This window comes from Lacerta agilis, chromosome 3 (assembly GCF_009819535.1).
Source record: "Lacerta agilis isolate rLacAgi1 chromosome 3, rLacAgi1.pri, whole genome shotgun sequence".
NCBI lineage: Eukaryota > Metazoa > Chordata > Lepidosauria > Squamata > Lacertidae > Lacerta > Lacerta agilis.
In genome coordinates this window covers 30,803,978-30,820,274 of record NC_046314.1, presented here as the reverse complement: position 1 = coordinate 30,820,274, position 16,297 = coordinate 30,803,978, and the positions used below count along the sequence as shown (strand labels likewise).

Here is a 16,297-nt window from a genome sequence, read left to right as displayed (position 1 = left end):
CCCACCCCTACCCACTTCCCATTATTTTGACAGACATGGAACTGGAAGCACTCATTTGATGGTCTTCTGCTCTTAGAACTGCCTTCTAAGAAGTTTTCTTCTGCTTTTAGAAGTCAAGCAGGAAAGCTAAAGACTAGACATAGTAAACCCTTGGAGCAGTGGGCTGTAGGGGCTTGTTTGGCCCTCAACATTCATGGTTCCATAAATTGCAGTGAAACGAACATGTGCACTTTAATTGAGAAGTATTGTTTGAGGTGATGTCCGATGAGGTAAAAACCACAGTATTTGATCTGTGGTGACTGCTTCATCCACACGTGTCAATGCTCAGATTGATTCATTTAACATGTGTCTCAAAACAGGAGACTAGGTCATGCAAATCAGGTGTTTCCAAGGTGCCTCTTTATCCTTAGTGATAGTATATGCATGGTGGAGTTGACACAGGGTGCACCTGCTCTTCCACAGTACTGGTTGCAGTACTGGATCAGCAGGTTGTCTGAACCAGATGTAAGGGATAAATTTGAATATATTAACCTACCTTAAAGCGATACTGGCAGAATGCCATTTATTTTTACGACCAAGAGCTATATCATGTACTCATCAGCCTAGGATGCTACACTGGGTAAATGGCTAGTAAAAGTTTGTGTGGTATCTGTGTTTCCTTACACTTTCCTGAAATTACTTTCTCTCATCAGATTCTGCTCAATGAGTTTGACACTCGAAAACCCCAATTTGAGCAGCTGAATACAGCAGGACAAGGGATAATGAAGAGACCAGGGGAACACCCACCTTCTCACGAAATGGTGAAGCAGCAACTGGCCGCTGTGGCGCAGAAATGGGATGGCTTAACAGGACAGCTGAGTGACCGATGCAACCGAATTGACCAAGCCATTGTCAAAAGCACAGAATATCAAAGCTGCCTGAAAAGCCTTTCTGAGAAGCTTAGTATCTTGGATGATAAACTCAACAGCAGCCTGGCTATAAGTACAGACCCTGATTCTGTGAAACGGCAACTGGAAGTGGCCAGAGAAGTGAAAGAAGAAATTGAACAGGAAATGCCAAAGAGAAAGGCAGCTCAAGCTCTGTGTGAGGAATTGTCAGCACTGGTGGCAGAAGATTACTTGAAAGCTGAACTAGCTAGGCAATTGGATGGCATCTTAAAACCCTTTCACGATATGGAACAAAAAGCAGGTTCGTTAACAAATGAGATGAGATGGTATTGAAGGCCTAGATTCTATGAATGGGTGGGTGAGAATAGCTGCATATTTCTAGACTATACCAGTTATTTGAATCTTTTAAGATATCAAATGACATGTGATTGACAGTAGATTGTATATGTGTGAGTGATTCACACATTGTACCGGTAAATTAATGCTCCTGTGTGAAATTTATGTAGGGAAAATACATATATTTCTCCAACTTTTGTGTATTTGTCTTGAGTGACCATGCCACAGTTTCAGACAGGCTTAGGGTTCATCCACATTTCTATATGCCCTGCCGCTTTCCCCTGGAAAAATTGGCGGTTTAGTGCTGAATCAGAACAAACGGCAAAACCTGATTGCCATTTGTTCTGATTTAGCACTAAAGGGCAGGTTTTCCAGGGGAAAGTGACAGGGCAAAACTGCTTGGACCCATTGCCTGGAAAGCATGGGACAAGCAAAAAACTGCTTGGACCCGTGTTTTCTAGGCACAGGACAAGTGTGGATGAGCCCTTTCTTGGGGGGGGGGGGTCAGACTCAATGAGGGAGTCCCAGCAGGAGTTCTGTAAAGTTGTAACAGGACTGGAAGTGATCTTTGGAAGCATTTTATCTCAATGACTGTTGAGGGATCACTGCAAGCTTTACTGTTCATAGTGCATGTCATTTAGGTTTGTGATGTTTATAGTGGCACTAGCGATCATACTATCCTGATAAGTTCCCCACCCTCAAGAATCCCTTGTTGTCAAGGGATGATTATTATTATCAAGGGGTTATTATTTTAGGCTGCAATACTGTTATTTTCCAAGCTGGTGGTCCTCAACAAACACTTCAGCTAGCAAGCTCCAATGAAGAATAATGTTTAATAAAACATCTGAAATTGCAATAGGGTGCATTTTCCTATAACATAATGTTTCTCCTTGATTGAAATAACATCAGCCAAAATCCTAGTTATAAGCCACTCAAAGACACGGGTTTTAATATTTTTTTTCCTTTTCCTTTTTCTTTTTGGTCTTCTGCAGGCAGTCACATTGAGCAACTTCAATCGACCTACGTTAGTTCTCATCAGTTCCAGCAAATGTCTAAGGACTTTCAGGCCTGGCTTGACAAAAAGAAGGAAGAACAAAATCAGCCTTGTCCCATCTCTACCAAGCTGGAGTATCTGTGGACATTAATTGATGATCAGAAAGAGTTCAAGGCTGCCTTGTCTGACCAGACTGGTTCTTATGAAAAAATCATTGCAGAAGGCGAAAGTCTACTCCAGAAGACTCAGGGAGCAGAGAAGGCTGAGCTGCAGGCCCAACTGAACTTGCTCAGAGGTAACTGGGATGAAATGAACAAGCAAGTTAAAGAAAGGCAAGATAAATTAAATGATTGTTTGGAAAAAGCCCTTAAATACAGAGAGCATGTAGAAAACCTACAACCCTGGATAGCGAAATGCCAAAGCAATATCTCTCAAATAGAAATGAGCATAGATCCTGTTCAGCTAGAGAATTCCATCGCTCAGGTGAAGACCTGGCAGAAGGACCTAGACAAACACCAAGGGTTGGTGGAGCTATTAAGTAATGCAGCTGAGACATTACTCAGTGCCTGTCAGACAGACAAAGACATTATTGAAGAGGAGAAGACATTGCTGATCCAGAACATGGATATAGTCACAGAACAACTGCATGCTAAGAGATATGGTCTGGAAAAGATGTCTCAGAGACTGAAAGAGTTTCAAGAGTCATCAAAGGATGTTGAAGAGCAGCTGAAGAATGCCAGAGAACAGCTGGAAACACACGATTCTCTCAAACCCCAGACTTACAGTAACAAACACTTGACGATTATGCAGACTCAGCAGAAAACACTCCAGGCCGTGAAGGCTCAAGTGGACCTGACGAAAAAGCTTGCCCAAGAACTGGTGGCAGATGCTTCAGATTCATCAGGTGTTTCTGACCTCTTGTTGCAGGCAGAAACATTACAAGAAGAATTCAGCACCATCTGTCAGCAGGTTGAAGATAAATGTTCATTCCTGGAGACTAAACTCCAGGGAATTGGCCATTTCCAAAACAGCATCCGAGAGATGTTTTCTCAGTTTGCAGAGTTCGACGATGAATTGGACAGCATGGATTCTGTGGGGAGAGATCTTGTCACACTGCAGTCACAGCGAAAGGATATAAAAACTTTCCTGAAAAAGTTGGAGGAACTCATAACCAGTAATGAAAATGCAAATAATACTTGCAAAATGATGCTAGCAAATGAAGCTGAAGCTTCTCCAGATCTTGCAGGTATAAAAAGGGACTTGGAGGCTTTAAATAAGCAGTGCAACAAGTTGCTAGATAGAGCAAAAGCCAGAGATGAACAGATTGAAGGGACTATTAGCCGCGTTGAAGAGTTCTACAGTAAACTAAAGGGGTTTTCTAAACTGCTCATGGAAGTTGAAGAGCATGAAGAGTCGCAGGGTTCTGTTGGAATGGAAATTGAGATGATAAATCAGCAGCTGAACGTATTTAAGGTAAGAAGGACCTTTCTGAGTTTTTAGAATTCTGTATTATAAAATGAAAACTAACTGTAAGAATGTTGTGAAGTGAGGTGCTCAGTAGTCTAGATCCCCAAGGAAAAGTAATTTGGTCGCCCCTCCTTTTTCAGCTTATAGATCATGTGTAAGCTTCTTAAGAATTGCGTTCAAAGTCATTTTTCATGTTTTCCAACAGAGGGTGCTTTTTGCCTATTTTAAGACGAGTGAGATCTAACATAACATACATTCCACCCAGATCTAAAGCTTTATTAATAAGCAAGTTTTGTTTGTTTATGAATTCAAATGCTTCCTCTAATTTCAACAGATATGGGTTTATAGCCGCAATAAATTTGAATTTGAATTTCAACGGATAAACATAATTGCTGCAAAATAGTTACATCATAACATTTTTTTATTTGCCTTGTAATGAATATTACTTGAGTTGTCCAACAGGAAGCGATATCACATGCTCCTTTGGTTTGGGGGTCCTTGGAATTTACAAGTAATTTGAGGGTTGTGGTCTGAAGTTGTATGAAGTGTTCTCAGCTCACTGTTATCATGAAGCAATTTAGAAACTGAGAAGACGGTCTTCTCTTTTGTCAAAAGTTATTAGAGAAGCATTCTTAAACAGAATGTCCTGCATTTTGCTTTGAAGATCTCCAGCAAAGCTGAGCTTCTTGAGTTTTCCTCTCCTCCCCTCTCACACAGCTATCATGATTAATGGTAGTTTTAAAACTGGCTGGGCCTAAATACACTAAATCATGGTTCCATTCAAGCTTGCAGAAGGGTTGTCAACTGCAGCTTTTGATATTCTAGATCAAGGTTTCCCAAACTTGGATCTCCAGCTATTGTTAAACTACAGTTCCTATCATCCCTGACCACCAATCCCACTAGCTAGAGATGATGGGAATTGTAGTCCAACAACAGCTAGTGACCCAAGTTTGGGAAACACTACCCTAGAGCTTAACTAACACAGTTCAGTTTACTCAAAAAGTTGGGATTCTTTAAGAATCTTTACATTTCCTTTGCTTCCCATTGCTACTATACTGCCCGGCTGAGGAGGCTCAGCGCTTCTGTGGCGGGAGAGCCTTCTCATGAACAGATTGCTGAATGATGGGATAGAATGAGGGCAGAAGCAGCCCTGAACTTTCCCCACCTCCACACCCATTCAGAATATAGCCATAATCTTTCCCTGAGAGCAAGACAAAGCACAATGAACACGGCCACAAGCATCCCACGCCCCAGAGGCATTGCACAGGCATGCAGGAAGAAATAGATCCTGCTCTGAGTAGTGTGTTCATATCAAACAATTCCAAATAAAAGACAATGGGGAGAAGAACTGAAGAAGCTGCAATTCAACTGTCCTCTCTGACACCTGGTGCTTATATATGTATTAGCGGCAGATATTTATTTCATTTACTACGTGCACCATATGAAGAGCCAGCCCTCCTGTGACAGAGTGAAGGTGAGGTCAAGCAGAGTCCTGGGCGAGGTCCAAGAAGGCTGAGATTAACATTCATTCCAGGGGGTTGTCCCAAGAGTCATGACCTGGGATCATGCCAGGCATTATGCAGCCAAGAGGTTCCATCCAAACCTGGTTCCCAGGATCAAGAAAAGTACTGATCAATCAGTCAGGGCAAAACAAAGAAGTGTGGAGGTGAGCTAAGGCAAAGGCAACAGGCCACTGGCTGTGCAGTTCTGCTGAAGCATAGTTCTGGTTTCTGTCTTGTAACCCCGGCCCTCATCCAAGAAAGCTGTCTGGCAGAATTTATTTTAATATCCAGTGTGCCCAAGATAAACCCAGTGGCTGAAAGCAAAAGAAACTACCTTGCCTTGGGCACTAGGTGTTAAATTCCATTCCATAATCAACTTTCATCTCCTGAGATAGCACAGAAAGGAAGGGAAGCACAGCACTAGGTCCTCTTGCCTGCTAAATACCAGAATCAGTAGAATAAAGGCATATAAAGGCTTGAGCAAATGAAACATTATTTACTTGGCATGCAAAAAAATAACAGAATGAGCCCTTCTGAGCCAAAGATAGGGCTTCCCAGATGAAAAAGCCCTGTTTCAGGTTATCAGACAATAGGACCTGAAGATATATAACAGTGGGCAGTGGCTTTTTAAGGTACACTGCTTCCAAGATGGGTTTTTTTAAAAAAACTTTAAAGTCCTAAAAAGTACTTAAAGGATTGCTTTTTCCTATGTATTTCCTTCATTGACCAAGCAACGTCAGAGGTCTTGCTTTGCATCTCCCCAACAGCAGATATGCAGTGGGTGAGAACAATGAACAGGGCAATATCAGTTAGGACACCAGTGCTCTGGACTGCCCTCCCCAGGAAAGCATGTCTGGATCCACCATTGTGTACATTTCACAAGCTCTTTAAGAGCTCTTTTGCAAACCCTTTGACTAAGGGTAGCTGATGGCTGTTACCAGATCTCTCTGCTACTGTGATGATAGTGGTTGTGCTATAACCATTTGTTTTTCTGTATTGTTTTACTGACTTTTCTTCTTTAAAAGAAATGTGACAGGCTTTCCTTGCCATATAACAATGCAAGGTATCCCCCAGATAAATATGGAATGAACAGACGTTTGAGAATTTCCTCTGTCTTTCTCCACCACATCCTTGAAGGGGATCAATGATCTCCCTGAGGAGCTATAGTCTATGCAATCTACTGGCATGTTCAGGCTTTCTTTTTGTACTTTGCAGTAAGAATTGGAACAGTTCTGTTACTTCTTTGGGTAAAGTTTGTAATTATTACTTCATTTTATAATGTATATGAAACAGTTAGAACAAGAGACAAAAAAAGATGAAAAACAAAACTATAAAATAGAAACATAGAATGAGTTAAAATAACAAAGTAAAGATTCCACTTTCAACCAGATCATCTAGAGTTGCAGATTTGCCAGACTTGTGACAAAGGTTGTCTTGAAAATTATGGTGCCGCTGTGTATGTCATAAAGCAATGCCAAATCATATCAAAAGTGTAAGATTTTGGGCTGTTTTCTATTGAGTTGCAATTAGTATTCAGGCTGTCAAGATCATATATAAGACTAGTTCTTTTGACAATATATATTTACATTGGTATCATAAAAAATATTCAGTAGCATTAATTTTGGATACAGGTAGGTAGCAGTGTTGGTCTACCATAGTAAAAAAAAAAAAATCCTTCCAGTAGGACCTTACAGACCAACTAAGTTTGTTCTTGGTATGAGCTTTCGTGTATCTGAAGAAGTGTGCATGCACACGAAAGCTCATACAGAGAACAAACTTAGTTGGTCTCTAAGGTGCTACTGGAAGGAATTTTTTAAAAATTAATTTTGGACAACAAACGATATTTTCTTTAGTGATATTTATCATTTCTCTCAAAATAAAATTAAATTTTGCACCAACTGAAATTCCCACTATAAATGATAATATGTGCCAAGTTTATTGCAAACCCTTCAACAGTCAGGTGATATATAATAAAATATTTTTGACATTTGCAAAGGAGTGCAACACCATCTGTGTAACATTTTTATGTTTTTCCTAAGAAAACCCTGTTGCCCAGCATCATGCCTGATCAAGCTGGTCAAGGTAGTCTCTGGACTACTTCAGTATCCATTAGAGGCTGCCACTGTATTGGCTGAGCTCAAGACTTAAGGCCTTAATTACAACCATGCAGCTCTCTCAAATGGTCATTGGTCCAACACATCATTTAGGAGACACCCTTGCTGTAGTCTTTGTCCCAAATGACATGAGGGATGGACTGAGGTTGGGTGTGGAGGTGCACTGCTTTGTCATGGTCCGATCATTACCTGGTATAGTTTAGAATGGTAGCAGCAATTTCCCCACGGGGAACTGCCATTAGACGTTTTGCGGCCACGTACCATCAGTATGCAGGTGTCACTCAGCTCTATTTCTCCATAACATCTGAATTGGGAGTGATTGTGCATGCCTTGAAACAGTGCCGGGACCCAGTTTTAGCTTATTGTTGATTTTACTTGTTCTGAACGTTTTAAATACTTGTTTTTTTAGTGATTTTTTATTTACTGTTATTGTTACTGATTTATTCTTTTTGTAAACCGCTCTGAGGTTTTATTATAATCAGCGGTATATAAATGTTGTGAAATAAACAAACGAATATATATATGATGTGCAAAGCAGGCCACTAAGTAATAGTAAAGTAATAAAGTTCAAGTGGTAGCCCCAAGCTCATTGGAGGAAGGGAATAGCAAATTGGAATTGCGACTAGTGACTCTGCTTCAAAATCATTACCAAGAATGGTGGTCCCATAGGTATATATTTTTACAATTAACAGTAGTCAGCCCACTTTTTAGAAGTATTGCTTTTGGGTAGCTGAGAAGAAGATTGTCTGGTTGTAGTTCTTATATCTTATCTATCGGTGTTTACATAGAGAAAAGAGGATTTTGTTTTGTATTCAGAAATCCTACCCAAGAACAAATCTTCCAGTGTTTCCAATCAAAGCTCCATTTTCAGTTACTTACAGTAGCAGGCATATTGTATTTCATGGTGTTTCTCTTTCATTCTCTCACTTTCATTCAGTTTTATTGTAGACCTTTGTGCTTTAAAGAAAGTACACATTGAATGAACGTGGGCAAAAGAAAAATTCAGCAGATGAACTTGCTTTACTTGGGTTACACCATGCCCATTTCCTCACAAAGAGCCAACCAGCTAAGATGATCCTGAAAAACAAAAACCCTACTTTTGTATTTTGCTGAACATTTTAATGAGCTACTTCATTCTAGGGTGGGGTTGTGGGGAAGCAGCGTTCAATCTCTGCCACGTAATTACAATCCTTGAAATGTCTGCAAAATATTTCAGCAATAAACCCGCCACACTCTTTATTTATTCTTTTATTTATTAAAGCCTATGGAATTTACTGGGTATGTCAGTTTCTATCACTGAATGGCTCATTAAATCCCCTCCCCCATTTAGACCATTACTAGATGCGGTTGCTTTAAAGGGTCGTTTCAGTATATTTCCAGTGTTCAGATATATGTCAAGAGGTGCCTTCTAATTGCGCTTCATAGGAGATCTGGGCCCGGATGAATATTCCAGTTGATGAGCTTGAACTAATATTTAAATTGGTTTAGGTCGGTGTCGTAGATGGTGGCCTCTTACCTTGTTGATTGAATCAGTGCAATGTGTTAACTCTTCCCTGAAGTATGTGGTTTCTTTTCACAGGCACCTTCAAAAGTAAAATTACCGGTATATTTTGTCGCTGCACCAACTTCAATATTTGCATCTGTTTTGCAGCTTAAATATAAAATGGAAAAAATAATAGCTTATTATCACTTCATTAAAGAAAAAACTTGATATACATTTGGGGTGGCTACCTGCATACAGACCTTATCCTTTGTCCAGAGCCCTCTGTATATTCTAATGCTCACATGGAGCTCCTTTACAGATGGTCTTCCTCATTCATTTAAATGGAAGGAGTAGCAGTGCGCGTGTCATATTCAGTTCAGGTGCTGCCCTGGACATGTACAGTGCCTGTTCAACGAATCCATGCTCAGCTGACTATAAATACATTCTGGGTTGGGAGTGACAGACTTCCTTCAAAGGAGGGTCTTAAGGTTCATTGTCAATGTCATTTCAGTACTGACCCATTTTGCTGCTTGAAGCACAGCTCAAATAGTGTCTCCTGTCCCCCATCTAGAGACACTGCTTTGAAAACACTTGCTGCACTTTATCTGGGAATATCCTTTGTGGCACACAATAAGATTTACTTTGGAGTAGTGAATATGTATTGCAATGGGCCGTCAGAAACTTCATTCCTGTCTTTGACTATCCCTTATAGTACTGCTGCTGCCTTCCCAAGGGAGGGGATCATTCTCTGCTGTAGTTTTTGTATATGGTTTGTTGTGACTGCGGCTTGTGGTATGAAACATTGTCTTTTTAGTGGGGACATGATTGTTGTTAACAACGTGGGCATTTTTATATGCTGGTATACATATGACAAATAAATCAACAATCCACTAGCTTTTAGAAATGAGCTGCTCTCCTAGCTCTGTATTATTTTTACTCTCTTTAGTGCTTTAGCTATTTATTTTCTTTAAAATATAATATGCCTTCCATCTAAATAGATCCAGAAACAAATAAGTAAAACTACTCATACTATTACCTCAATATAGTGCGGTTTTTAGGTGTACTGGGTGAAATTTTTGAAAAGTTGCAGCACTCCTTTGCATGTTAGGATTTGCAGTTGTCTGAGAGCCAGGAAGTGTAAAAAATATCAAGCAAATCCCTTTTCATTGGATTAACTGGATTGTGAATGAAGAATGCATTCTGTAGTCATTCACAGAGACCAATTTGCCGGCTAAATCCCTAATTATAGAATATAATGTACTTGTGATACAAATATAGAGCGAAGGATACAATCCTATGGAGATTTTTCATGGGGCTTGCTCAGAAGTAAGATCTGGCTGTTAATTAAAATTGATTTATGGTGATGGTGGAAAGTAATTCAATTTGATTGAATTCTTATTATACAGCTGGTTAGTTTACTTTATAATGCTACATACCATTAAAAGTGGCCATCCAATATATTCAGATTTCTGTTAATCTGCATAATTTGTAAATACTGGATTATTATTTTTGTTACAAAGCAGAATAAGTGCAGTTTGTCATTGTTTTAGAAGGGTCCTGGGTAGACTGGTCCATATTTGTATGGTGTCAGGTTACCCGGTTAAGCAGTATGTACTAAATTTTTGACATTTTGAACTAATTAGCACTGTTTTTTCCATGCTGCTTGTGAGCCACTACCCACCCACCCTCTTTTCCTCCAGAATTACAGAGCACAGACTCCGATATGCAGGAGTGCTGCAGACAGGAACTTGCTGCTTTGTGCACCTCCCCCTGAAAAGGCTCAGCCTCGTTCAGAGACAAGACAAACAGTAAAAGTGAAAGATGGCTAAGTAAAGTCATGTGGGGCAGGAAGCGTAAGGGGGAAGAGCTAAGAGGTCAGGCACCTCCTAATGCTCAGTTGGAATAATACTCAGGGAACGAATGCGATAGGAGCAGATGTTGCCTAAAGAATAGCAAAGGGCGTTTCTTTTAAGCTCACTATTGGGAGGGATGCCTGTCAGACCATAAGAAACCAGGGAGAGCCGGAAAGCTTATCAGCTGCGCTGGGCAGGACATGTGAGCGTTTATTGTTGTGAGCTCTTTTTAATTCCTTCTTCGCTACAGCTGCGCTTCAAGACGGAGATGAAAACAGTGACCATGCTCTTTTAGCCACCGTTTATTGGGGGGGGGGGGGAGGAGAGTCCTGCTGAATTTAAACAGAATGTGAATCTGTTGTGCCTTTGTGCCGGAATGGAGGAAGAAACACTGTAGTTTCCTGCTGTGCGGTTGCCTTAAAACAGGACAACAACTTTCAAGGAGTGTGTTCTGCGAATGAAACTGGGGGGGAAGTTTCTTTTTCTACTAATTCTGTTCCTTTTTTGTATTATGATTATTATTTCATTGGTCTGGCTCCTCAGAAAACTTGTGTTTCCCATGGAACTTCTAAACACGCCACAGAGAAGCTTTAAGGAAGCAAGGAATAAACTGCCTTTTGAATCGAGGTTATTTATAGCTGCTGCCAAAAAAGGGGGAAAGCTTCTTCTTTTATTATTATTACAACTCTGGATGTACCTAAGTTTTTCCTGAAGCCTTTCTCTGTGCCTTGGTCTCAACAGTCCACAGCTCTTCTGGTTTGTTTTTCTTCAAAAGCGTCCACAACATGGCTTATTTATAAAGGAGATGGAATTCTGCAAGCCATTTAAATGGATTACAGTTAATCTGTCACCTCCTGAATATAGCATGCTGCCTGCTATAATGCTGATTCATTTTGAAGACTTAATCTGGAGATTTAAGACACACATTTTGACCTAAAAATTGAAATGGAATGCTATGTGGGAAGTTCTGAGTCTTTTGAGCCACTTAGAGATTTTCCTGGGGTTTGGACATTTTGTTGGTGTCTTTGTGCGTTGAGTTAGTATTTTTAAATATTAAAAGGTTGGGTTTCCCCCCCTCTCCCCCCCTTAAGCTCAAGCACTTTATATTTTAGGGGCAGGGGGAGAAATGTTTTAAATCACAGGCAGGTAAACTTACACAGATGCACTGATTACGACCTTAACCGCCTCATAAATTATTTCCTGTGTTTTAGTATGTAAGCATCTTTCTGCTGAGGGCAAGTTTACTGTACTTTTTAAAAACTGCTTTTCTATTATTTTATTTTATTTTTTACTTTATGTGTGTTGCGTGTCTCCAGTAAGGTAGCCTAGCAGCAGTGCTAGATCTGTTAATTCCTGCAGAAATGGGGAAGCCGCTGAGCAGGCCAGACTGTTTACGCCAGAATCCTCCTTGTGTAGGAAAAGGTGATGAAGAAGAAGAAGATATAAATATTGAGGACTGTTATGTTCCCCAGAGGTCAATCTATGACACAGTGCGGCTGAACGAACAGATTGACTCAGGTTCTAAAGGCAGCCTCTCCTCCAGGCATTTCTCAGATCGGACTTTGCCGTATAGTCATAGAACACTGGACCTTAGTACATTGTGCTCCAATGGTGCCCTCTCCTCCTCTAGTGTGTTCGAACTCAGAGGACGGGAAGCCAATAAGCTAGATGAAAAAATGATCTTTGATGCCCTTAAGCTGAACAGTGACATCATTCGAACAGCTGGCTTGCCCAAAGCAAAGTATCACACAGAAAAGAAAGAACATAGGAGATCCTGGAGGATGCTTGTCCCACCAAATTTTGCAGACTATGCAAATAAAAGTGAGTGCTCACTTGCTGGGACTGTTGATGTGTCCGACTTAGCAGCAACAGGCCAGGTCAAACGTGGTACTAGTTCTCTAACTTCCGAAGAAGATGACTCTGGTTTGTGCAGTCCTCCAGCAGAAAGAGAAGAAAAACAAGATGTGCTAGAAGGGGAACAAACTCAATTTAGGAGCATTTGTTCCATAGACGATAATCAGTTTGTAGGTAAATTTGGATCATTTTCTCCTACCATTTCTAGTAGTGAACATCAAATTTCATTGCTTACCTCCAGAAGTGCCCCTGCCAGTGGACACTGTCGAGTAAAATTGCAGAATGCTTTACATATAGAGCAAGAATCTTTCTGGAACTATGAGGGCAACCAAGGGGAAGGAGATGGACATTGCAGTCCACTGACATATTTGAAAGAAGACCTCTTAGCACATCCCGAATGGCTCCAGGATGATGAGAGGGAACATGATTTCACTTTAGACAAAGAGGAAGTGAGGAACAGCGCTGAAGTTAATGAGCCATTAGACAGCCAAGACAGGATGATTGAAAAGGACCTCCTGGATATTGCAACTCAGGATATAGATATTTATAATGATGATGATGCAGCTTTACATGGTAGTGATATGGACTTAGTAAAATATGTGATTTTGCATGAAACTGAGGAAAGTAATATGGCCCATACAAGTGCAATAGAATTGTCCTGTCAGGCTTTAGAGACTAATAATACCACATGCTGTCAAAAAGCAAATCCAATCAGCACTGAATTCAGCTTTTGGACTACAGGCATGCAGATAGAACAAACCTTGGATACAGTGTGCAATGGCATGTTGTCTAATAAGGTAATTCAAAACTTAAATGCTAGTCTTTTAATGCTGCAGGGTGGGGCTGGTTTTTTTTTTTTAATGATTTTTCTTCTGCAATTGCATCATGAATGCTTATGTTTAGATTTTGCTAATCTACCCAAAGAGTTCCTTTAGAATCATTAGCCCAACAAGTTATTAGAAGGCAGAAATTGGCGAGATGGTCACTTCAGTAAATTGATTAAGGGCAGTTTGTGACAGGGTTGATTGCTTCCAGCTGTTTGGTTGCATGGCTATTTATTGTCCAGATGGTGCCTGTTACCCTTTATTTGGAATGCTTCCACTAGGCATTGATGTTCAGCACCCCCTCCTCCCCTCCCCTCAAATTATGTTTCAAGCAGCCAATGCCATTCAAGGGCAGATAAGCCTTCCCTGTTCAGATTTAACCAGATTTCAGCTGCAGCCATATATTTACACACTTTCATGGGAGTAAGGCAAATTAAACCCAATGGGCATGCTTCTTCTGAGTTGACACGTGTAGGATTGCACTGTTCATCATAAAGGTATACACAATGATGCTCAGATTGCTGCGGTTTCCAAAGTACACAGATTAAAGGCTTGTTGCAAGTACTGAAATTATTTCCTTGCATCTTCATGCCAAAAAGTAGTCCTAAAGTTGTAGGGGATTTTTTACAAGAGATCTTGTAACATTTACTGAGCAGTGAATGAAGTAAGGAAGTAGAAAAGTGCTTTATAATAAGCATGGGGAGCTTGTGAAGTCTTTAATTTTGTTCTTTTTGTTTTTGGTCACTCTGATCTGGTTGTGTCTTGAGTTATTTTAGGACTTGTTGCTAAGCTGTTCTGGCAAACTCCAACCTCAATTCATACTTTTGTGAGTGGGTATGTGTATTTAAACAACAAATCAAGGAGAACGACTTGGTTTGGACTGTTATGGAATTGTCTTAAAAAGATATGAACATCTGAAATAGAAGAAGAGAGTTGGATTGAAAGGACTGCATTACTAGTTCCATGGGCCTTAACTGGAGCAGGACTTGTGTTTCTCACACAGCAACCTCAAACATAGGAAGCTTTTTTTTTTTAAGAGAGGGGACTAGTTTATGGAACCTGGGGTGTGTACATGTGCCTGCCTGTTTGATTGCCAGTCAAAGATACTACTGAGCTAACACTTGGGCATGTGTAAATTAGCTTTTGTATCCCAGCCCTTGTTTATTTCTCTAAAGTAAAGAGAACTTGCCCATATTATATATTATTTTGTGGGAAAGGTAAGACCTGTTTGCTGTTTTCAACTACTTTGTTCCTCAGAACTCTGCTTTATAATGCCCCCCCCCTTTTAACAAATCCCACAATGTCCTGCAAATAGGTAGTGCTATTGAGTGCAGCAAAAACAGCATTATACTAGTAAATATGGCTTGCAATCTTCAAGTGTTGCAATCTTCAAGTACACACACACACACACACACACACACACACACAGTGGTAACTTTGGTTGTGAACGGGATCCGTTCCGGAGCCCCATTCACAACCTGAAAGGTCCACAACCTGAAGTGCCGCATCTGTGCATGTGCGCGGCACAATTCGGCGCTTCTGCGCATTCACATGACGTCATTTTGCGCATCTGCACATGTGCGAATTGCCGAACCCGGAAGTAACCCATTCCGGTACTTCCGGGTTTGGCGCATTCGTATCCGATGGCAAACGCAACCTGAAACAGTCGTAACCAGAGGCACGACACTGTGTGTGTGTGTGTGTGTGTGTGTGTGTGTTCCTGGTTGCTACTATGTAACACACCACTCTGTCTGAGGATTATTGCATGTAGTCTCAAACGTGTGTGAGCTGTCCATATTCGGACTTAAGTTCCTCACTGCCTCTACGAAACCCGTTTCTCCCAGTTATTAGTGTGGATTCAAGGCCTTGAGGAGAGATGTGTTCTGTGTGTCAAATGTGCTTGCTGTGTGTTGAAGTGCTGGCTGCTGTTAAGACGTAAACTTAGGTGTGAAAATGTGCTGTTTGCAGACTATCCTAGAAAATACCAAGTTTCTGCTTTCCTACTAGTGTCATGCTTGACCATTTTGGTTTACAATTTATGTATCCCATCTTGGGGAGGCTTCTTATCATTTTTGTTTTCAATTATGTGAGCATAAAAATTACTTAGGGCTGATATTGAGGTACATTAACTGTACACATGCTTTATTTTCAGACTGTTCTAGGAATTTGGGTGTCCTGGGCTACTTGAGTGTCTAGCTTCATAGGTTCTGAGGAATAACTTTAGCGATACTGAGGTACACTTGTAGTATCCCCCTAACATTGCCTGTATTAAGGGAATGATGTTACTAGTGGCAGCTGAAATATATATTCAGGATATGAGCCATATTTGCTAGTAACGCTATAATAATAAAGCTCAATACAGTATTGCAATACAATTTCTTCACAATATTTTGCTGACTATAGTGAAATTACTGCCAAGGGACAGCGTCTGTAGTAAAAGAAGAAAAAGAACATTTTTTCCAGGGGGAGGGGAGGGACTACTTCAAAGGTAAGAAGCTTCAAGACCGAAGTTTGTATGGCCTAGGTTCATAACACCACCAACAGCATTTGATGCCTGTGGAATATTTTCTGTCACTAGCCTTTGCAAGTCCTCAAATGAACATCACTTAGGTTGGTGGGTTGAGTTAACTTGCATTATGATATCATTGTGTGAAGCGTGCTTGAATTTCTTGCCAATGAGGACCACCTGGGAAATAAAGGGACATTGTCCCCACTGTTTTTCAGTATCTTCTAAAACAATATAACCATTATTAGTCTTATCTAGAAGGTGAATGCTGGTGTAGTTCCTTAGTCACATAATCAGCTCATTCTCCCAGGCTATTCCTGAGGTCCAGGCTCACCAAGCTATATTGGCCCCCAAATCGTTGGATAGCACTTGCATTTCTCCACTGTGCAGTTAGGACTGGGGCAGGTCCCTTCCTGCATGTGCCCAGCATCTCATTACTCACTTGGTCTGTAGGAGCCACACTGTCCAACACCAGCT

General features: G+C 40.7%; 1 protein-coding gene and 1 long non-coding RNA gene across 2 annotated transcripts in view; one reads left to right on the top strand and one right to left on the bottom strand.

Annotated features, from left to right (window-relative positions):
• The window catches only part of DST (dystonin), a 292,631-nt gene that overhangs the window by 206,268 nt on the left and 70,066 nt on the right, over window positions 1-16,297 (top strand). The window contains exons 54-55 of the mRNA XM_033143180.1: window positions 693-1,188; window positions 2,216-3,690. Of these exons, the coding sequence (XP_032999071.1) occupies window positions 693-1,188; window positions 2,216-3,690 (1,971 nt within the window). The remainder of the gene's footprint in view (window positions 1-692; window positions 1,189-2,215; window positions 3,691-16,297) is intronic.
• LOC117043484 lies at window positions 8,301-8,900 on the bottom strand. The gene is made up of 2 exons (XR_004426191.1): window positions 8,817-8,900; window positions 8,301-8,377 (listed from the first exon to the last, which is right to left on the bottom strand). It is a non-coding gene; the product is annotated as an uncharacterized LOC117043484 (long non-coding RNA).